General features: G+C 46.7%; 1 protein-coding gene across 1 annotated transcript in view; it reads right to left on the minus strand.

Moving 5' to 3' along the window:
• Positions 1 to 22,528, minus strand: part of PIWIL1 (piwi like RNA-mediated gene silencing 1) — a 1,334,367-nt gene that overhangs the window by 967,961 nt on the left and 343,878 nt on the right. Inside the window, exon 6 of the mRNA XM_069620111.1 lies at positions 18,733 to 18,854. Within this exon, the coding sequence (XP_069476212.1) occupies positions 18,733 to 18,854 (122 nt within the window). The remainder of the gene's footprint in view (positions 1 to 18,732; positions 18,855 to 22,528) is intronic.

A 22,528-nucleotide genomic window follows, 5' to 3' on the forward strand; every position in this document is an offset into this window, starting at 1 on the left:
CGTCTTGTCCTCATGAAGGCAGTAAAGGCAGAAAGAGTGTTCGTCCTCCTTGAAGACGTTCTGCAGCTGGCATCCAGGGCAGGCCCTGAACAGCTTTCCGGGCGTCGAGCTTCCCTTCTCCTGGGCCATCTCCGAGACCGGGCCTGAGAAGCTTCTGGATTCCTCCGAAGTGTAGCTCGACGAAATCTTCACCCTTGAGGGGCACAGATGAATCCGACACGGGTCCCCGTTGATCGGATGTAGGATCGGTGGAGCTTGAGGCTCTTTGACTGAAAGAATCGAAGTTTTTTGTGAAAAAAGCGCGAAAAATAGCACTAACGCTCGAGAGCAATAGCACGAGGATCCCAACACATGAACGTGCGGTAAAAATCTGAAGATGGCTGCCAGAGGCGGTGCTTAGGTAGAGGGCAGTCATTGGCTGTGGTCAGTATGACGCAGAGACCAGTGATTGGTTATTACTACGAAAGACAGATCAGAAACGAAACTGATACTGGTTTTTTCTTTACCGAGGATTCCCAGCCTGACGACGGGGAATATTCATGAGCATGTGAATCCATGCCAGACCCCATGCTGGAGAAGATTAGGTTTTCTTCAGCGAAGACTCCCTTGCGGAATGGCTTACAGACTACCCTTTTTCCCCTGGGAGTGGTTTCTTCACCGGGGGTTCGGCCGATGCCGAAAGGCGGGGGGCCCCTGAGGATTTTGATGCCGAGGCCATGCTGCAAGTGCAGCCTACCTCCGAAGGCAGGTACGCACCCGCTCCATCGCTCAATCAGGCCACTAACCGCCGACTCCGGTCTTTAAGATTCTTTTGGGAGAAGCCCAACTTGTCTGCCGAATGCTGAGTGTGTAGACAATATATGCAGTCCATATGTCCATATCCCTCATACACTTTCTTTAGCCCGCTCGTAGCGCACGGGCGGAACAGAGCTTTTCCAGACATTAGGAAAAATACCACGATCAACCTTGACAAAACAATAGATGACGCAAGGTGATCCCACTGCTTTGGAAGACGGTTGAAATCTGAAGGGAGCCGTGGGGGTCGGGCATTTATACGGCCACGTCCTATAGGGGCATGTGTGGACAGCCTCAGGAACGACGTGGGTAAGTTTTCCTAGGGAAAAACGGCTTTATAAATGTGCCGAGGGGTCCCAGTCGGACGACGGTGAATATTCTAAGCATGTGAATCCATGAACGATCCAATGCTGCAGAAAGTATTATTCTGGCCCGTAAACCCTCTAATTGTCAGGGTGACCTATGCCCTGCGCAGCTTATCAAGGATGCTTCACGACACCCATCTCCTTTCATTACCAAACTCATTAATGCGTCTTTCTGTACAGGTATCATTCCCACTAACCTGAAACAATCGTTGGTACTCCCGCTCTTAAAAAAAAAAAAACCACCCTTGACCCATCCACACCGACCAACTATAGACATATCACTACTGTGCCTTTCCTTCTAAAAATCTTGGATAAGATAGCATGTACACAAATACAAAAACATTTGGAACTACACCACTTGTTAGGAGCCAGACAATCAGGTTTCCATCCAAAGCACGGTGCGGAAACTGCCCTTATTTATCTTAAGACCCAAATCGATGAGCTCAACGATAGTGGCAAATCAGCATTACTTCTCCTAGATCTCTCAGCTGCTTTCGATTTAGTCGACCATTCTAATCTCTGCAACCATCTAAACACAGCAGCACACTTCTCAGATGACGCCGTTACATGGATCAGATTCTTCTTAAACAGCAGAACAATGAGGGTCTTCTTGCCACTAGCAGCTGCAGACACGATAACCATCACCTGCAGTGTGCCCCAGGGATCATGCGTCTCGCCTACACTCTACAATATTTTCACTTGGCCCCTTTCCGATGATCTGTATCATCTCGGTATAACTTACACTAACTATGCAGATGATACCCAGATCATCCCGCCGCTTTCAGGGGATTATGGAAAGGATTTGGCCTTGGTGAATAGTGTATAAAACTGAACTCATCATCCTGGGCACCCCGTTCAACCTAAAAAAATTAGGATCCAACTACTCTTCATTCATAATCAATGGCATCACCATTAAAGTAGAACGCGAGGTAAAAACACTTGGCTTTTAACTTGACTCAAACCTCTCATTCACTAAACAGGTCAACTCCCTAGCATCCTCCACGGCCTACACGTGTAAACATACACACTGGCAAGCCATTCCTCTCAGATAGCAGTTGCATCACTCTGGCCAGAGCCCTCATCCTGTCGCGCCTGGACTACTGTAATGCCCTTTACCTAGGATCGACTAAAGCCACCATTAAAAGAATCCAAACTTTACAAAATAATGCCCTTAGAGCGGTTTAAGTCATCTGCAGAAGAGACCACATCTCAGAACTGTCGACAGAACTGGCTCCCAACCTACGACAAAGTCCTCCTAAAAACTCAGTCGCTTACCCACAAATCTCTCAACAATGCTGCACCTATTTACTTGGCTGAGAGATTCCACAAACAGACTTACATGAGACCAGCGAGACTAGCCAACAGATCGACTCCATACCATGCTTCAAATGACCCACAATTGGAGGCAACAGCTTCCTGGTGAAAGCGGCCAAACTATGGAATTCTCTGCCTCCCAGTCTGAGAACAGACCAATCTTACCACAAGTTTAGATCCAACGCCATCATATTGCTGAAATCTAATAACCAGCAATAATAACCCCTGCTAAGGATACAGTTAGAACTGATCTGCCACTGCCACGGTACCTACCATATGATACGATATCTTCACTTCTATACTAGTATCCCTGTAATTATATCCCTTCACCCGATTTTATTCTGTATATAATGCTCTCAGGAAATTGCCTGCATATTCCTTTCCTGCATACTATGCCTGTAAATAAGCACCCTCTGTATATACACCCTTATAATTATTACCTGTATATAAACTGTATACATTTTTGTGGAACTAAGCTTCGCATATACTTTTAACTGTTGCGCCCTGGTACTCTAGGGTATAATGTGCATTATAAATTAAAAAAAAAACAATACCCAAACATTAACACCTGAACCAATCCAAATCCTTGCTAACCATTTTTCTGTCCATCCCTCTCTCCCCCTGACTGCACAAATTGTTTGATGCTTGAACTTAATGTAACTTGTAATAAATGGATAATGCAACTCCAAACACACCAACTCTCACCCAACACCATGCACTTTGCACTTAACTTAATATACCATGTCACACTAATGTCACAATTGTCACCTTACATGGTTTTGAATATGTATCAGCCTTGATAAGGACATACGGGTCGAAACACGTGTCGGCTGACCACATCGGGACATAAGAGCCCCGTATGTACCATAATGTGCACCCTAAATCAAGACAAATAAACCATTTCACGAATAAAAAACAAAAACGCATCAAACAGTGTGGAAAAGTAATTTCTTGAATGCAACAAGAGCAAGATAACCAGGAAAAACCCCTTTTTTCTATCTTAGTGAAGAGGCTTGTTGCTCAGCCAATTTTTTATTCTGGCTTTGAAATTGAGGTAGGAGGGTTCTTGTCTAAGAGGGATGGGAATAGGGTTCTTGTCTAAGAGGGATGGCAATAGGGTTCCAACGTTTGGCCGCTTGGACTGGGAAGCTAGCTCCTCCGGCAGTTTTTTAGATTGAATCTTGGTACTACCAGGTTGTGGGATTGAGACAATCTAGTGGTGCGAACAGGTTGGTGTTCACAAATTTGCTCAGACAGGTATTTCGGGGCTGTGTTTGTGAGGCATTTGTGCGTGATGGCCAAGGTGCCAAGAGTGATTCTGTCACGGATGGGAAACTAGTTGACGTGTCTGAGTGGATATGCGGCAGGATCTGGGAAGACGGAGTGCAGGTCTCAATGAGTTATTCTGGAGTACCTCGAGTCTATTTAGGTTGTGTTCAGAAGAACCTAGGAATAGTGTGTTGCAGTACTCTAGTTTACACAGTGCAAGTGCTCTAGATAATGTTAGGCAGCTACTTGTAGATGAGTATAATTTGCAGCTGTAGATATATTTGTATAGGCCGTGGAGGACGCCACACTGACTTGTTGAGTGTTGAGTCGAGTTATACCCCCAATGTTTTTAACTCTTTAGAAATAATTACGTTACCGTCAATGACGAAAGAGGAGTACCTGCCTGAGTGCCCACGATCATTAGCTCAGTCATGTCGTCATTGAGGCATAGACTGTTGGTGGCCATCCAAGCTTGGATTTCAAGATAAATGTTGTTCAGTAATTTGAGTGTCATCTACATAGTTGGTTTAAATGACACACAAATTGTCCAGATGGTCGAATAGCAGCTTCGTAAGGAACAAGTTACTTACCTGTAACTGTTGTTCTCCAGCATGGGTCTGGCATGGATTCACATGCTCATGAATATTCCCCATCTTCAGGCTGGGAATACTCAGTAAAGAAAAAATCTGTTTGTTTCGTTTCTGATCTGTCTTTCTCCTAACAACCGATCACTGGTCTCTGGGTCATACTGCCCCCAGCCAATGACTGCCCTCTACCCAATCCCCTCCTCTGGCAGCCATCTTCAGATTTGGTAGCACGTAAAGTGGCAGTAGGACCAAGAGAAGTGCCGCAGAGGGGTAGGCGGGAGGGTTCGCATGTATCCATGCTGGAGAACAACAGTTACAGGTAAGTAACTTGTTCCTTTTCCAGCATGGGATCTGGCACGTATTCACATGCTCATGAATAAAGAATACATATCAGTACACATGCACAACCACGTGAGGTGGCAAGGCTCATCATTAAGTATCTCAACATTAAGCATCTCTTACATCCTCACCAGGCTCACCTTCAAGCAAACAGTTTGTGCAGCACTGCTTGGCCGACTCTGGACTCCTCCCTGGAATGCCAGTCGACGCAGTAGAATTTCGTGAAAGTGCGTCGACCTCCATGTAGCAGCCCTGCAGATGTCCAGCAGAGGCACACCAGACAGGAACGCCGTAGTTGCAGCGATCGCTCCGGTCAATTGCGCTCTCGGACGGCCAGGCAACGGTCGGTTTGCCAATCAGTGACAATGGGTGATGCAGCCGGAGAGCCACCTGGAAATGGAAGCCCTGGAGAGGGCTTTCCCTGGGTTCACAGGGCCAAAGTTCACAAACAGCTGTGATGTCCTCTGAAAACACGTTGTGCAGTCCACGTAAAACTTCAGCGCTCTAGCCAAAACCAGCAAGTGAAAAGTCCTCAGCGGGCGACGGGAAGAAAACAGTTGGGCTTGTTGAGATGGAAGTCCGACGGCACCTTGGGCATGAAAGAGGGGTGCGTCCGCAGCACCACCCTCGTCTCGTGGAATGTCAAGTAAGGTGGTTTACAAGATAGAGCCTGAATCACTCCCACTCATCGTGCAGAGGTGATGGCCACAAGAAAAGCTATCTTCCACAATCAAAACTTCAGCCAAATGCATAGGCTCGAACGGGGGACCCATGAGCCTAGTCAGCACCACATTGAGCTCCCACGCCAGGGCCGGAGCCTTCACTAGCGGGAACGAACAGAAAAGTCCTTTTATGAATTCCTTAACCAAGAGGTGTGACCTTAACGACGAACGCCACAAGTTCTGGTGTAGCAGGAGCTAGCCACCAGATGAACCTTGATGGAGGCATGAGCAAACCCTACCTTGAGCAGCAACAGTAAGTACAGCAGCACCTTCGCAGTCGTAATCCGTAGAGGATTGAGTTTCTGCGCACAGCACCAGACTGCGAACCTCTTCCACTTATGCTCGTAGCATTTCAGTGTAGACGAAGCCCTGGCCTTGTCAAGCACTTCCTTGCACGCGATATACCCTGCAAAGTCTAGCGCTGCAGGAGCCAGGCCTGCAAGTTCAGCGAACCTGGGTCGTGATGCAGAATCGCGCCTCCTTCCCTGGCAAGAAGATCTGCCTCTGCCGGAAGCTTGATTGGAGGAGACGGTGACATGTCCAGAAGGTCCGGGTACCATATCTGCTTCGGCCACGACAGTGTCACGAGGATCATCCTCCACCGGGACCATCTGAGTTGATTGATGAGTCGCAGACGCAACTGCAACGGGGGAAATGCATAGAGGAACAGGCCGTCCCAGGGGAAGGAGCATGCATCCCCCATGCTCCCCGGCTGGGGAATACTGCTGGTGAACCTCTGGCACTTGGTGTTCGTCGCCATCGCAAAGAGCTCGATCTGGGGAATGCTCCATCGTCGGCATAGCAGATGCACTTGGTCCCGTCGAAGCTCCCACAAGTGGCACAAGCGCAGTTACCTGCTGACAGTCGGCCACAGTGTTCTTCACTCCTGCCAGATGAAACGGGACGAGGAACATCTCCTGAGCAACTGCCCATCTCCATATGTGCTGCTCTTTTTGGAGCGCGCCGGGGATCTGGTGCCCCCCTGCTTCCGGATGTAATACACTGAGGTGGTGTTTATGAAAATCTGCACCATCTTGCCCTTGAGGGACTAAAGGAAAGACTTGAGGGCCCAAAACTCAGCCTGTAGCTCCAGAACGTTGATGTGCAGTGACCACTCCTCTGGGAGCCACAGGCCTCTTGCATGGAGACAACCGTTGTGTGCGTCCCATCCCTCCAGGGATGCATCTGTTGTGACCGTCTACTGGTGCAGGGGGAGGGGTCTGGAAATCCGCGCCCGCCAAAAGATGCGCACGGACACCCAACCACGGAATCGCCAGACGGAAACTCTCATCGAGGGTGATCTTGTCCTCGAAGCTTCCCAATACCTGGATCCAACGCGCATCGAGGAACTCCTGCAGCGGTCGCATCTGCTTTTAGGGAGAATTCTCATTCAATGGCTAATTTCCCTTACCTAGTGAGTCCCCCAAGTTTATTTTTTTCACTTGGTAAGAGTGATCTTTTCCCCCACTCTTACCCATGTGCATTTCATCTGTTTTTGTGATTGTGGACTCTGGAGTACACCACTTCAGTAGCCCCATTCTTTTGTGCGTTACACAGCACCTTCAGTGCAGTGAAACAGGGTTGTCTTTTAGACTTCCCACCGACTCCATTTCTGGGGCTGACTACTGTCCCTCAGCAAAGGGTAAAGTTGCCATTAACTTTACATCGTCATTTAACCACAAATCTAGTACACCCCATCTTACATGGAGTATTGGAAAGGGTTACTTCTTAGCACTTTTTATCAGTACCTCCTAGAGCCTTGTTTTGCTCTTAACATTTGGACTTGGCTGGTGGCAGGGGTATCTACCCTAACTTTTCTACCGCGTTTATACTATATAAGCGTGGTACTGTTTTAGGCTATTAGCCTCGAACATAAACCCGCTTGACCAAATACTTCTTTTGGCTCCGGTCGAGTTTATTCGCCATTTCTTTTTGTTAAAGTCCTTATTGTGTTTTATGTTGTGCGGCAAACCAAGTTTGCCTTCTTTGTTCACTGTCTTTTGGCGGGCTTCTGCCAAGAAGCCCTCCTCTAGGTGCCTGGGTGTCTAGGTGGGCTGAATGTGAGGGAGGGGTGTAGTCACCCCCTGCACAGGGTATCCTAGGAAACCCAAGTTGCACTTTGCCATGATTGGCTGAGGTGGTTGTTCGGGCTGGACAACCCCCCTGCTGCACGACTGACAGCCAGGCTGTGTGAATGGGGGATTTTCACATAAAAAGGCAGGACTCTTGGGCTGGAAGTCCGAGTCGCCACTGGAACTACAAGGAACCAAGAGAAGCAGAGAAGATGGCTGATGCAACTTCCCCGTCCCGGTGAAGCCCTGCTGCAGTCCTGTAGCTATCTACCCTTCGACGACCAGAAAAGATCCAGTCTTGAGTCTTCTTCCCTTGAGCCTGGTGGGGTCAACCAGCTCATCTTCCACAGCCAAAGGATCCTCTTCGTGGTCGAAATCGCTGCATCCTGCTGCAGTGGTCCGGATAGCCATCTGAAGAGCCTCTCCTGTTTTTAAAGGAGAGCACCTTTTATTCACCTTCGTTGCTGCTGGCTTCATTCCTGTGTGGTGCAGACCCCTCCAAACGTCGTCCTTGCCAAAGCTCCAGGAACCGTGGGTCTGCAGGAAACTACCAGGAACAACTACCGTGTCACCAGCTTCTTTCTTGAATAAGGTACTGTGTTCTGCTTGGAGGAGCTAGTGTGAATCCCTTTTCTCCTCCTCAAGGCTTGCCCTCGTCTTCCCTCCTCGTCATAACTTTTGCTTCCTCTGTTGACAATATTTAAGTACTCCTGGCAACGTTGAATCTTGAACTGACCGACTGTGATCCTCGACAACAGGAACCCGGTTCCACTTGACACTGGCTCCGGCCCATTGACTCTTCTATTTCTGTCAACGAGTGTTCTCTGATTCTGTCTGCCCTGACAAAAGTATTGCCTATGATTTTTGCCGCCAACTCTCTCGGGTTAACTCAGGTGCTAAGTGTGTTTTTGCCCCAGTAACATTTCTTGCCGCAGATACGCGTATCTTTAGTAAGACCGAACTGTCATCATTACTGTTAAAAAGTGATCGCATATGTATTCCCGGTAACGTCTTGTTTCACAACACTGGTCCATTAAAATATAGGGTACTTACCTTGAGTTATAATGTACCAAGCGAATTGGTTGGTTGTAGTGTATTTTACGTGCGGTATTGAATCAAAAGAAGTGTTGTGTTTTATAACAGATGGTTTAAAAATAAATGTACTTATATTTTTTTACCTGAAACCTTGAGTCAGTGTTTGCTTGAGTCACAGTAATTGTCGACATCAGGGAAACTACATCTAGCAGCATCCACGGGCTGGAGACAGTCACGTGATACGCACGCAATGTGCTTCCTGTCATTCTCATGGTGAGGCTATTTGTCCTGTTTGGACACGCACCTCCCGTGGTCAACTGCGGTGTGTCCTCAAGTCATCTTTATGTATTCCTGGTACCCCGATTTTGGATCATTTGAAGGACTGCTTTCTGCTTATCCCTTGTCTGCCTCCGGACGCCCTGTCCCTTCCTTTATTGTCTACCTGGTTGCCGGACCTTTAGATTGTTATTCAACGTTGTTTTGGTCTAAACCCTGAACTGTAGATTGGCTCGTTCTCAGTGCCTTCGATGTGTTCCGTGCGGCAACACAGGTTGTAGCGTTGGCATTCCTCTCGTGGAATACAGGCTCCTGCATAGTCCGCAAGCTGCTCTATCATGAGGGACAGCCCCTCGTCCCAAATGTCATCCAACAGAGGGATAGACAGAATGGTTTTCCACTTGGCCTTCCGGCGCTGGTACAGGAAACCTTCCTTCTCCTCGGGGGTCAGTTGAAACATCTGAGAGGCCCTAGCGATCATGGCGTGTAAGGGGCCAATCTCGTCGGGTGGCATGGCCCTGGGCACCGTGAGGTGCCCTCAGTCGTCAACGTCCGTGCCCGTCACCGTATCCGGTTCCGTCTCGTCCCTCGGAGGAGGGGATGGTGGTGAAGGGTGGCAAGGAGGTGGAGGTTGGACTCTCCTCTTGCAGAGGGGTTCCCCGATGGCCAGGTGCCGTGGGATCTACCGCCGGCAACAGGGGCATCTTGTCCGGATCTCTGAACATAAGGTGTGCAGTGCCTGTGGGATGTCCGCCGACACATCCGGTGGTGGTGGTGGTTGCTGAGGCTGCATCGGGAGCAGTGGCGCTGCTCCTCGTCGGTATCTTCCCCGCTCTCCACATCTGCTTCACCTTGTTCCTTCCCATAGGACCTGGCCTCGACAAACTTTTTGTCCAGCACGGCCTTGAGGCCAGCAAGCTCCTCCTTTTCGGCAATGTCAGAGCCCTGCAGGACTACAGCCCCCCCCCCCCTTCTGCTCAACCAGCAGGGACGATTTAGGGGAGATGATCAGCATAGTCTTCACCGGTGTCTTCTGGATGGGTAGAAAAGACTATTCCCTCCGCGCAGGCAGGGATACTCATTTTAGGGTCCGCCTACTGCAAACCCGCATCCAAGGCCTTCGCTACGGACGCCACCACTCCTTCAAGGGAAAATTTCGCCTGCTGAACCTGGGCCTTCACGATCTTGCGCGCGCTTGAGGCCTTCACCGGGGAAGGGGGAGCGGGAGGATCAGCTCCCCCTTGGCTTTCTCTGTCGGAATCGACTGGGACTTCTCCAGAATATTTCCCGGGTGGTACGACTTCCTCTTCATCGCCGACCGGAGCGTTTGTGGTTTGGTTGAAGGGGCCGGGGATGCCGTTGCAAACGTGGCCACCGAGGAGCCCGTCCCAACGGCGCTCCCGGTGCCCGCAGGCTTGCTGTGCTTTGCCTTATGTTGGGCCCCAGTCGCCGGGGCGCCCTCAAAGGTCTTAAAAGACCGCTTAGATTTCCTGTTGCTGTGTGAGGCTCGGGGCTCACCCGCAGCCGGGATCTTCGTCTGAAGCCACTCAAAGAGCCACTTACGACAGTCCTTCATGGTGCAGGGTACTATATCCTTGCAGAATGCACAGGTCTCCTCCATGTGCGTTTGGTCGGAATGTAAGCAGCAAAGGCACAGAGAGTGCCCATCGTCCAGGAAAAGGTTCCGTAGGCCACATCCAGGGCAGATCCTGAACAGAGGCGTCAAGTTTCCGTTGTCTTCAAACATATTCACGCGGGGTAGGACTCCTCCAAGAAGAGAAATCGACGAAAAAACACCCTTGAGGGGCATAGAACGCTCTGAAAAACGGGTCCACATGGATGATGGATCGCTGGAGCTTGAGGCTCGATTGAACAGAAAAAATAGAGTAATCTCTTAGAAAAATCACAAAACGCAGTAAAGCCCGAGAGCTATAGCACAAGGACTCCCAACACTTGAACGTCTGGTAAAAATCTGAAGATGGCTGCCAGGGGAGGGACCTGGGTATAGGGCAGTCATTGGCTGGAGGCAGTATGACCCAGAGACGAGTGATTGGTTATTAGGAGAAAGACAGTTCAGAAGTGAAACAAACCGATTTTTTCTTTACCGAAGATTCCCAGCCTGACGACGGGGAATATTCATGAGCATGTGAATCCATGCCAGACCCCATGCTGGAGAATCTACAAGATATTATTATTTATTTCGTTGATTTAATCAAATTAATGATTTTTACAAAACATAGTTGAAGAAATCAGTAGAAAAATTGAAATGAGGAAACATTTACAGTCAAAGTAGAAGACTCTTAACAAAGGAAATTCATAAAGACAAAATGGACTTTAGGGTTTGAGTGGTCGCGATTGTCCAGGTATTTCCTTCTCCGCTCATTAGGCGACCCCACCAGAATTCTTCCTCCCTGATGTAGGATGCCTGGAGATGTTGTTGCAGATACTTTTCACCAATATCTTGGGTACCTGGACAGTTGAGAAGCAAATGCCGAATAGTTTCGACTTTTGAGCTATCTTTACAAAAACGACATGTATCTGAATCACTCAGTCCTCTTCGTTTCAGAATCTCATTTGTCTGCAGTAGATTTAAACATGCTCTCAAAAAAAGGTTTCTGGCGGCTTTGTTTGGGAACCTGCTCAGATAGTTAGGGACCGTGTTTAATTTGCTGTTATAGGGCGGGAGATGTTGAACTGATTTCGCTTTTTCTGCAAAGTCCAGAGTCTTTATCCAATCACACTCTTCCATTTTATTTTTTATTTTTGAAGGATTTCGCACCAGCTCTTGTTCCGAGAAATGGAGTTCCAGTAGTTTTGCTTTTCTTGCTGTTTCCCAAGATTTTAGCTCCAAGCATCGCGTCCTTTTGACCTCAGCGTGGATCATCGCTAACACGCGAGGGCAATCGGGTAACAGCATTTTCCTGTAGAGCATCATAGATTTAATCCCCACAGATCCTTGCAGTGAAAGTAAACCTATTTCCCTTCTAATTAAGGGTGCCGATGTGGATTTTGGCAACCCCAGAACCGTGCGCCAAAAGTACCCCTCTAATTTCAGCCATAAATGGAAAGGCACATGAGGGAGAGCGTCCGCTGCATAGGTGATTGATGGAACTACCTTTGTACGGTAAAATTTGATCACTGGAAGCAAAGAAAAACGCCCGTACTTTCTGTCTAATGCTCGCGCCTGTGCTGCCAGTTTCTTAGCCTTATCTATCAGGCACATTTGGAATGCTACATTTGTTCTAGAACTGTCCAAGGTGACTCCTAAGTATTTTATAGTTGACACTTTCTCGAGAACCTTGCCTTCCAAGTACCAGGAACATTTTTCTTGTCGCCGTTTGAATTTTTCCATTGTCAAGATTTTGGTCTTTGCAACGTTGATGGTTAAGTTGTTCTCGCCGACATAAGCAGCAAGGTTATTAAGCTGACGCTGTAGACCGATTGGGGTCAAGTCCATTAGGATTAGATTGTCTGCATAAAGTAACCTTGTAGTTTTGCAGTCTCCCAATAACGGTGGAAAGGAGCGAATTAATTGCTCTGAATCTTTGAAATCACTGAGGTAAGCGATATAAAGTGCGGGAGCAAGGGGACATCCCTGCTTTACTCCTGTCAACCAGAATTTCAGATGATAACAAGCCTGCTTGATTTAACCTAACGCGAAGCTTGGTGTTCTTGTGTAATGCCTGAATTGGTTGGAGTATTTCTGCTGGACAATTCCACTGGGACAGTTTCCTCCACAAGTTTGCTCGATTGACTTGATCAAAGGCTTGCGCCAAATCGATAAAGGCCAGGAACACTCTTGGAGCTCCTGCTAGCACCTTACTTTTTAGCGCACTGAGAAACAATATTTGTGGATGTGCCATTTTTCTTGGTAAAACCCGTTTGAAATGGGTCTAAGCGATCTGTGTTATCAAACCATCGATTAAATTGCTGGAGTAGTTAGGAACCAAACACCTTTCCAATCGTGTCCAAGAGAGCTATAGGACGATAGTTCTAGGGATCGTCTTTTAGCCCCTTTTTGAAGATAGGGACGACTATTGAGGTTGTCCATGAGAGCGGGATTTGTCTGGCCTTTTTGCATCGTCTGAAGATGCCACTGATCAATGCAGACCATTCTGTTGGAAATTGTTTTAGGTCCAGGTTTGTAACACCGTCCGGGCCAGGGGCTCTGGACGGTTTAAGCCTACGAAGTATTTTAATGATCTCTTCTTTATTGCTCAGATCAACCCACGGTTCCAAGTTTGTATTTTCCAGTGAAGGCCCCGAGTGTATGGGTGCCTGAAAAAGGTTTGAGTAGAATTTTATCCAAGCAGTTTCACCAATTGGGTTTGTTAGTGGTTCGCCGAAAGGCGAGATCGTAGATCTAATTAAAGCCCAAAATTCTCTTGGATGATGACCACTGACCAATTTTAGCATGGCTTCCGCGTCTTTTTGGTAAAGATTACACCGTTGTTGTTTAATCCATGTTCTATAGGTTTTCTGCACTTGCATAAAGAGCGCCTGATTTTCTGGCGTAGGGAATGCTTTCACCCTTCTTTTTGCTTGTCTTAATTGACGCCTTTTCAAAACCAGTTCTTTACTGTACTCGTGTGAGATAACTTTGTTTTGTCGTCCCTGACCCTTGAAGTCTGACCTGTAAGGTAACAAAAGTGGTTGGTAATCTGGTAATCGCAGAAACTCCTGTTCTTTTTGTTCTTTGCCTGTGTTCTCGTACTGAAACTTTATTGCAGAAATAGCAGCTGCTGTCAGTTTTAGACGTGTTTGTTGGCTGTTCGCCTCGACAGGAGCAGGCATAACCAAACTGTGAGTTGGGTTTGTCTTCCACTTTAACACCAACAAGTTGTGATCACTCTCCTTGGTTTTTAGTACTTCGAATGATGTTGTAAAAGTAGACAAATGTCTACTAATGAAGATATGGTCAATGTCCGCGTGCGAATTTCCTCTTTCCCAAGTAAAGGGTCTCCCTTGTCTAGAGAAAAGATCACCTGCACTCAGCAGGTCGCACGCTGACATCAAAGATAACCATTTGTCCCCTCGTTTGTTTCTGAGGGATGAAAAGAGAGGGGGATGCTCTACTACTTCGAGCGGCACCCAAGTAGCATTTAAGTCTCCACAGATAACCAACAGTGCTTCCGGATTGTTCACCAGGACTTCGTTAATAGTCTCACTAGACAGGGCAATAAAAGAGACATCGCTCAAGGCTGCGGGATTCCAGTAGATGTTTATAATAATTAGGGGCTGTGTTTTGAAGTTGCCCCCGTCCTTCTTACCAGTTATCCAGCTGACTTCTGTGGCCAGCAAGTAAGTGGATGAATGTAAGATTTTTAGGTGTTGTGTCCTGAGCCGCACCGGATTGCCGTAACGAGGCCTGAGGAAGGGCGCCCAAGGGAACCTTTGATTGCTGGCGCATGGGCCAAGTCGTAGCCATCGATGGATGGACGTTCCATCATCCAGGTCTCTTGTAAGCAGATTATATCCAAGCATCTCAAGTTTACATCCCCTTCGTTCGTCAGATGTTGAAAACCGCGCGTATTCCATGACCCCAGGGAGAGAACTTCTTTTCCCCGTGTCTGTTGTATGGGAAGGGGTGTGAGGATGTGGCTGGCGGATTGCTATTGAATCTTATGTTGTGTGAGAGCCTTTGGTAGCCATGCCCAAGATTGCAACAATGGGGCTTGTTTTGAAGTGTCCTTCATGTCAGAGCCTTCCTTACCCAAAGATTGGGTTATTGTCCGTTGGATTGTGGCCGTAGCGCCGCGAGGGCGTCTTCCTATTCCCAACGGGTCTTTGTAAACCACTTCCTCTCTTGTGGGTTCTCCCCAGGGTCGTTGACTCCCAAAATCGTAGCGGTTTGTCTGCTGGATTTCTGCTGTTAGATCCGCGTTGATTTTTCCAAAAGAGCGAACCTGTCGCTCCAAGCCTCTGTCCTCCAGATCTCTTTTAGACAACTTCGGTTTAATACTCACATTTTCAAGATGCGGGGGTGTATTTAATCCCAACTGTTCGGATGATTCGCGCCGCGTAGATGAAGGCACACCTTCTAGTTCGAACAAGTCGAATCCCAGCTTTAAAAGGTGTTCGGCTGCCTCTGCTAGTCTGGTTTTTGCCCAATTCGTATGGACATGAAGGTAAGCACTCGCTAGTTTCCCTTGATGGAATGGTTCTACCCTCGTTAAATCCTTGGTTTCGACTTTCCTGAGGGAAGGAATACATTTGAGAAGTTGCAACAAAAATCCTCTGTTTAATATAATATATTTGTTGTTATCTGGTAATTGTTCAATAAGGAAATTACGTTTGGTTCTAAGAGGCTGAGCTCCAGGCCTTACCGATTTTTGTTTTGGGCTAGATCTGGGGTTATGTCGATTCTGCTTGTCTTTTGCAGATGCTTCCGCATTTTTTCTTGTTGCTGGGGCGTCTTTGGACCTTGTCGCATGCACCCATCTGGACCCTTGGGGAGAGTTCCTTCTGGAAACAAAGATGTTGTTTTGAGACCCATTTCTCCCGCGGACTTTTAACGGACTGATCTTCGGCCGGTCGTAATCTAGATTTCGTGCGTGTTGTCTTTTTTCCGGGATCTTTTTCAGCACTTCAGGCCCCCCGCTAGCTTTGTTTTGCAGGTTCCTACAACGACTCTCTAGGGTTTGAAAATGGAGGTTTTCCTCCATAGTACAATTTGGATCTGGAGTCTCATCTTGGTCATCAGACAGTGTGTAGACACTGAAGTTTAACAAGTCCACGTCTGTTTCTCGGTTGTCCTCATTAGAGGCTATTTGAATACCGGCTATGACGTCGTCTGTTTCCTTAGTTGAGGAGTTCACTTTATCTCCTTTTCCTTGAACTGTTCTGCCCAATAGTTTGTCGGGCAATTTAGGCTTTCCCTTCTCGTTTAGAGGCACTTTTTTGCTACTATTTGCTTCTGCAACGGGAAGCTTGCTTGTCGTTTGCTTTTGTTTAAAGAAAGGGCCTTTTGATGCTGATACACTGTCGATTTCAGATGAAATTGAGATTTGATCGTTGAAAATCGATCCATTGGTTTTTGCAGCCGTGCCCCCTGCTTTGGTTATTAAGGAACCCCTAGCAGGGGACTCCTTATCTCCCTCCGGGATAAAATCCTCAAGGTCGACAATCCGCCCATCTTCGAAGGTCTGGGTACTGGCGTCTGAAGAAGGAGGTCGTGTCTCGAGTGACCTAGCTCTCGTCTTCCCCGGACATTCGTCCGTGTTGATTTTTCCCATTTTGTTGTTCAAGGCGTTAATATAGCCTTCTAGGAAAATCAAACGACTGTTCATCATCGCTGTAATAGATGTGTGGTCTTTCAAGGAGTCGTTTATCGACTCGTATAGTTTACAGAACGGTGCCATCGCCAACGTTACTGTAGACATAATTAATCTTAAGTCAGTCTTCTTTGGCGAAGGGTCCTTAGGTGGATTTCCTATAAGTTCGCTGGAACGCCGATTTCTCGTTGGACTAGGCGCCGTATGGCTATTACAGTCGTTTGTCCCTCCTCTTGAAGTTGAAGAGGTCCTTGGAGCGTCGAAGCTAGGTCTCTTTCCCAAGCCAATTGAATTTCGATGGTTCGAGGCTTGGACTGGAAAAGGAATATTATCAGGCTCCGAATTGGGCTGGGTATCCTCTTGCCCTAGTCCCAAGCCCGCAGTCTTTGTCGCGGTCCCCTCGGCATTTGTTTCAGTCGAGCAGGGATTAAACATGAACAAAGATTGTTCGGACTGATTGTCTTCTGCGTCACTATCCACCTCACTGGAAATTGTCAGGGGGCGTTGGGTCTCATCAGTCTGAAAAGTACTCTTGAGAGTAGAATGGCTTTGTCCTGCATTTGGGGCTGAGGTCACTGAATTTCCAGTGTCAAAGTTTTTGGCCAAAAGAGGTTGTGTGTCTGACCCAGGCATTTGGCCGAGACCACTTTGCCCTTTCGATAGGTTTGTTGATAAGCTTGGAAGTTGCCTCGGAGATGGAAGGTGTGCAGGACTTGGGGACCCAAAATGCCACCTAATGTTCGTGTTTGGGACCATGTTGGAAAAGGAAAAACTCACCGGTTTTAACGAAAGCACGGTTCTCTCATCATTTGTTTGTGCAGGTGCTGTGACCGGGATTTGGTCCGAGACCGCTCCCAAAATCTCGGCATCCGAGATTTCTTCCGAGGTTGAAGGTAGCTTCTTTAAGAATTTAGCAAAAAATCTGTTGGTTATAGGCAAGTTTGGTTGGGCGACCTCTGATTGATTTGCAGACCTGTCATCGGCGTTCGTAGATTTTTGGCGTTTTGATATCAAAACTTTCAACCCCATCTTTGGCTTTTGGTGCGCGCATCGTTTCCTACGCGACGGCCCTCCCTTTTTCCTGTAATAAACAGTATTTAACGAAACATGGGAGGGTTTGGTTTGGCTATCCTTTGGCCTCGCAGCCCTGGGGGTTTTAGATGATTCAAGGTCCAGGTTCCTCGAGACGGTGGGCTGCACGTCCTCTCCGGGGCCAAACCGCGGCGAAACCTCTGCGTCCAGCACAGTGCAAGACTCCGGCGGAGAATGTTGCAAAATGACAACCTGTATAGGGCCATTTAAGACAGAACTGTCCGTTTTTCTTTCAAGTGAATTTATCTGGGGCTGCCACCCAGATTGGTCGTTGCACCCCTCCACCACGAAAGGGGCCAGGGGGGCTTTGGCCGGCAGAAGGGCTCGCAGCTCTAGTCCATTTTCCGGGGAAGCACAAGCAGACAGTCCGACCAACACGTTCACCCCCCCCCCACTAATACCTCCTCACCTGGAGCGAGCGGCATTTCCTCTCCTCCAAGGGGCCGCGCTACGCTCGCATCACTCGGCGGGGGACAGCTGGCGGCTGACGGGGGCTCCATCTCATTTGAAGGATTACCGGAACCAGAAGAGACAAAGACGTCCATCAGGGAGGTTGCAGCGCCTGGCTCCGCCAGTCCGAGTTCTGTATCTGCTTGGCTTGATACAGGCAGCTCCAACACTTTGTCTGACTGAAGAAGTGCCGTGCTTGTTTTAGCGCTGCGTAAACGTGGCCCAAAAGTCTTGTTTTTTTCCACGAAAACCAGTGAGTGCACAGCACTATTTTTCCTACTAGCGGAGCGTGCAGCTCTAGCTGCCATAAACTACGGAGATTGCCACTCCGCAAAGCAGCAAACAGCGAAACAGTCCTCGTTTTCTGCTTCTCGCCCTTTACTCACTCGGGCTTCACGCCACAAGGGTGATGCTCTTCCCCTTTTATGAATCACTTCCTATGGGCGGTACGTCTGCAGGCCAAATGTTTAAAGGCACAGTGCCCCAGCCCTCACACACGCGCCGCTCAACACACAGCCTCAGTGTGGGCGCGCAGCTCTTCCAACGGGCTACGGGGCTGCAAAAGTTCAGGGAACTTGAAAAGGCAGTCAATAGAGATCCAAGCAGCACAGCGAAACAGTCCTCGTTTTCTCTACAAGATATAATAAGTAGCAATATCAACTATCACAAGCTATAAACTATCACAAGCGCTGCATCAAGTGACCGACCAGAAAAGTGGAAAAACGACAAACTAGGGGACCTCGACTCGAAGGATTGTGTACGCTACATGCCATATTAGGGATAGTGTTGGTCACGCCCATGTGGACGTTCCTTTTCAAACTTCGAAAAAAAGATGCAATTCTCTGCGATTTAATCTAGATTTCAGATTATATGTACAGCATATGATTCTAAGCAGATTCACATGCATAAGACTTGAGTTTAAGTGCAAGCTTGTCAGTTTAGCAGCACAGTACATCAAGTGATAGGAGGCAAAAAAGACTTTGGTCAGTGGGACCGCCATAGTTCACTAGTAGCTGGGATGCTCCTATACAACCACTCGTTTACCTGATAAATGCACACATTGTAAAGTAGATGGGATTTAAAAGCAAATGGAAAACATAAGATAAAAAGGGCCCTTCAGAGAAGCAAATAAATATACAAACCTTCTAAAAATAATGTTGTAGAACTGCAGACACGTTGGTGAAGTAGGTGGCAGCTCGTTAGTAAGAGTGATTGTGATCTTGACGTTCTCTCCATTTCGCGTCTGACTGAAAACCTCAGTAACCTAGGAAACAAATGTGTTTAGAGACTACTGCCCACCACGATCACTAGCAATCAACATTTCATTAGTATATGGAGTATAAACACACAATGGATTTCTTTTATGTGATGAAGCTCCAAAAGAACATTTAAAAAATTGGATTCCTCTTACGATTACTTTTTGCCTTAATGCTGGAAATGTTGTCAAAGCACGAAGAAACTAATTAAGTGATGAAAGCAATGACATTTTCCACAAAGCAGTCTACCATCACTACAAGTAGAGCAACCAGCAGGACACGGTGAAATGCAGTGGCAGTTGGTCATCACATTACATTCCGAAAAGGTATTTTATTTTTTGTATTTAATTTGCATGAAGCACCAACTTTGCCAATAGGCCTCAGCACACTACAATAACGAACAATTACATACAAAAACAGAACGGGCGAACAGCAAGAAAAGCAGGAATTAAACAAAATCAATGAGTCTTCAAGCTCATATTGCGTGAAGATGTTCCCCCCCTTCCAGATATTTATTTTTAAAAAGCGAAGAAAACTCTGGCCACAACCAATAACAATACAGTCCGAGCCATTGATCAGAGACCACGCCTTGATTGGGACTCTTTGCAGGAATAAGTTCCATAGTTCTAATGCAGCTGTCTCCAATTGTGGGTCGTATCCAGGACAGGACTATTTTGCAAGGCTTCGCTAGGCTCAAATGTATCCAGTTTAGGAGCATGTACAATAACCATATTTCTTCGGACCGCAGTCATCAAAGTTTTTAGAAATGGATCTGTTATCTCTGGCATAGATGACTTCGAATGCGTAGGTCCCTACTTAATGAAGGGTGAGTTAAGTGGCTCAGGGGCTTCCTAGATTTCAGGAATATAACAGCATCTGCGGAAGAGTCAGAGGTTGGAATAATGAGATCATCCAACGTAGCTCTATTAGGAACTAGATCCTGAGATACTTCATTTATAGTTGGTAAATTGTTAACATACTTTGGGTTCGTTTGGCAGCTCGCCTGTGCCATATTGGTAACTGGCTGTGTTAATCAAGTGTCTAACACTTGATTAAAGAAATATACTTCTCAAAAGAATCAACCCAAACCTGAAAATTCCGGACACTCCTTTAATCAAATCGGACATGATTCTCTCCTAACAGTCTGTCAGTTTCTACTGGCATTTATTGCCTTAAGAACAACTTGGAATTTGAGTAAACTTCCACAAAGACGTCATCCATACTTTTAGAGGGGGAATGCAATGTGTCACGTATTGGGAGGTTAAATGGGGTTGAAGTTCTGAAGACTGGTCAAGTATGATATCTCAGGTGGGTCCAATGTTAGTTTTTCATGTTGAACAATCTCGGGGTCCATTATTGTCACTTTGTTGTCCCAAGGCAGACATAGTAGCATACACAGGCTGAATAATAAGGAGCAAGATTGAAGATTGACCAGAAGCACAAATTGCGGTAACTGACATGACAGATCGGACAGCAATTCCCTTCTCTCCTTTTGTAAACAGTCTTCTGAAGGAGCTTCTAGCCCGAATGTCCAGCATACGGCGGTCACCCGAAGCTAAGGGAACAGCCAGCCCATGTGGTAACACCTGGGAAGGGCAGCCTGCTGTAATACTGGCACATTTGGGGATCTCCGTAATCGCACAATGATTGGGTTTATTGATGTTTGAGCATGCTTCGATCAGACTCTGTGCTGCATTATATGCATATGCTCTGGTAACAGGCATTTTAGTGTAATTAGTGCAAGAATAACCCCAGGGATACAAAACTCATTTCCTGCCCATCAGAAATGAAGGAAAGCTATCTAGGATGACAAATGCAGGCAGCAAAGGTGGCTAATACTCAACCACTAAGTGCCCCCATGTCCCAAAATATGAAAGCTGCAGCAAATCACCACATAGTGGATACATGCCTAGCACAACCTTATTGCATTTCCTTCGCCCTGCAGTACGGAACGCCAGCCAACACCTCTCATTACATAATTAACAAGAAAGGTCAGAATGTGGGATGTTCAGGAGAATTAAGATGCATATGAGAAAGAGCGGCTGTTCCATCAAAGAAGCCTCATTAGAAATAATGCACATATCGAAGTAGCAAGACAAATGCAATAAGAGGACTCAAAGAATCGTAAACATTACTATCAGTCTGCCATTAAGAACAGATGATTAAATGCTAATTGTTAGCAGAGTTTCTGCTATAAAATTAGACATCTCAGACAAGATGGATACATTTCATATTCACCCCTGGAGCAAACATAGAAAGCAATGAGTCTCTTCATCTGGTTAATCAATAAAGTGTTGCCATATGTACAGTCTTCAGTATGTCTTTGCCCTGGGAGATTCTATTACGTAGCTGCCCTCAAGGTTTCTAAAAAGCAAATCATATAAAAAAGGTAGGTGAACTATGAAGCATTGGTATCTGCAAGAAAAGTCGCTGGTGTCCAATGAAAAAAAATGAACTATCTGGAGTAATTATTTCGACCAAACCGCAAGGGAAGGACAGGATGTGAAAGAATTGGAGGAAAGAACAAATGAGGATCCAGTTAACATGGACATCAGGGCCTAAATTGGAGGGGGCCAAAAAGTTTCCATCAAAACAGCCGTACAAAAAATACAATGCAGTCCTCATGACAGTATTTCATTAACTTTTGGCCAAGGTGATCAAGAATAGAAAGCACTGAAGTGTCAAGTCAACAGGATTTTCATTGATCCCATAACAGGGCTTGACTTGACAGTGTACTGAGCATATGAACATGCAAAGATTACAATCACATTAAATAAAACTAGGTTGCAACCAAGATCAGAAAAGGATAATGTAGAGACCTTCTGGGAGGTTCATGATTAATTAAAACCTTTCATTCAAAAAGAATAATGTCCCAAGAGGAATCTGAAATTCCCTTTTCTTTGAAAGGAGAGTATTAGCTTGAAGAGGACTCCCAACACAGAAACGTGCTGTAGAAATCTAAAGATGCCGACAGGGATGGAGCTTAGGGAGAGAACTGCCATTCGATGAGGGCAGTAGGACCCAGAAACCATTGATTGTTTTAGAGAAGAAACACAGTTGTCAAGCAAAAGTGAAACTTGTTTAACTGAGGATTCCCAGCCTGACGGGGAATATTCATGAACGTGTGAATCCATGCCAGACCCCATGCTGGAGAATAGCCTGCAACTAGCACACACTCCCAATTTCCGGTCAACTGTAAACAATTCAATATAGTTCCTTTAGGTTCTAGATCATTCACAATTGTTGATCCACTTGAAAAGAAAAAAAAATACATTTCTGCCCAGCAAGTTGTTAAAATGCTGTCTCTTCAAAACTAGTGGATGCCAACCTCAAATATGTGTCACACGACTTGATCAATGCACTCTCACAGAAGGCCTTGGTCCGGTCATCTGCGCAAAGATGAGTTTCTAAAACTTGAATGAATTCTAAACCTTTAGACAACTGTCTTGTTTCCAGCCTATTTAATTCAGGCCCAATTCCTTACAGTGTACTTTTCCACAGCCAAAGTCATACTCAGCCAACTGAGAATAGGTCTCCAATCCAGAGCAGATTGGTGGAACCACTTTTGATTCATAGAATTTAAACAGTGGTTTTAAAGAAAATCTGCCAAATCGGTGACACAATTACCTCGTTTGGCATATGAGAAACGAGACGATATTCTCCCACCGACTACCTCAGGAAC

The sequence above is a fragment of the Ambystoma mexicanum genome, chromosome 10, assembly GCF_040938575.1.
Source record: "Ambystoma mexicanum isolate Mex_15411 chromosome 10, UKY_AmexF1_1, whole genome shotgun sequence".
Classification (NCBI taxonomy): Eukaryota; Metazoa; Chordata; class Amphibia; order Caudata; family Ambystomatidae; genus Ambystoma; species Ambystoma mexicanum.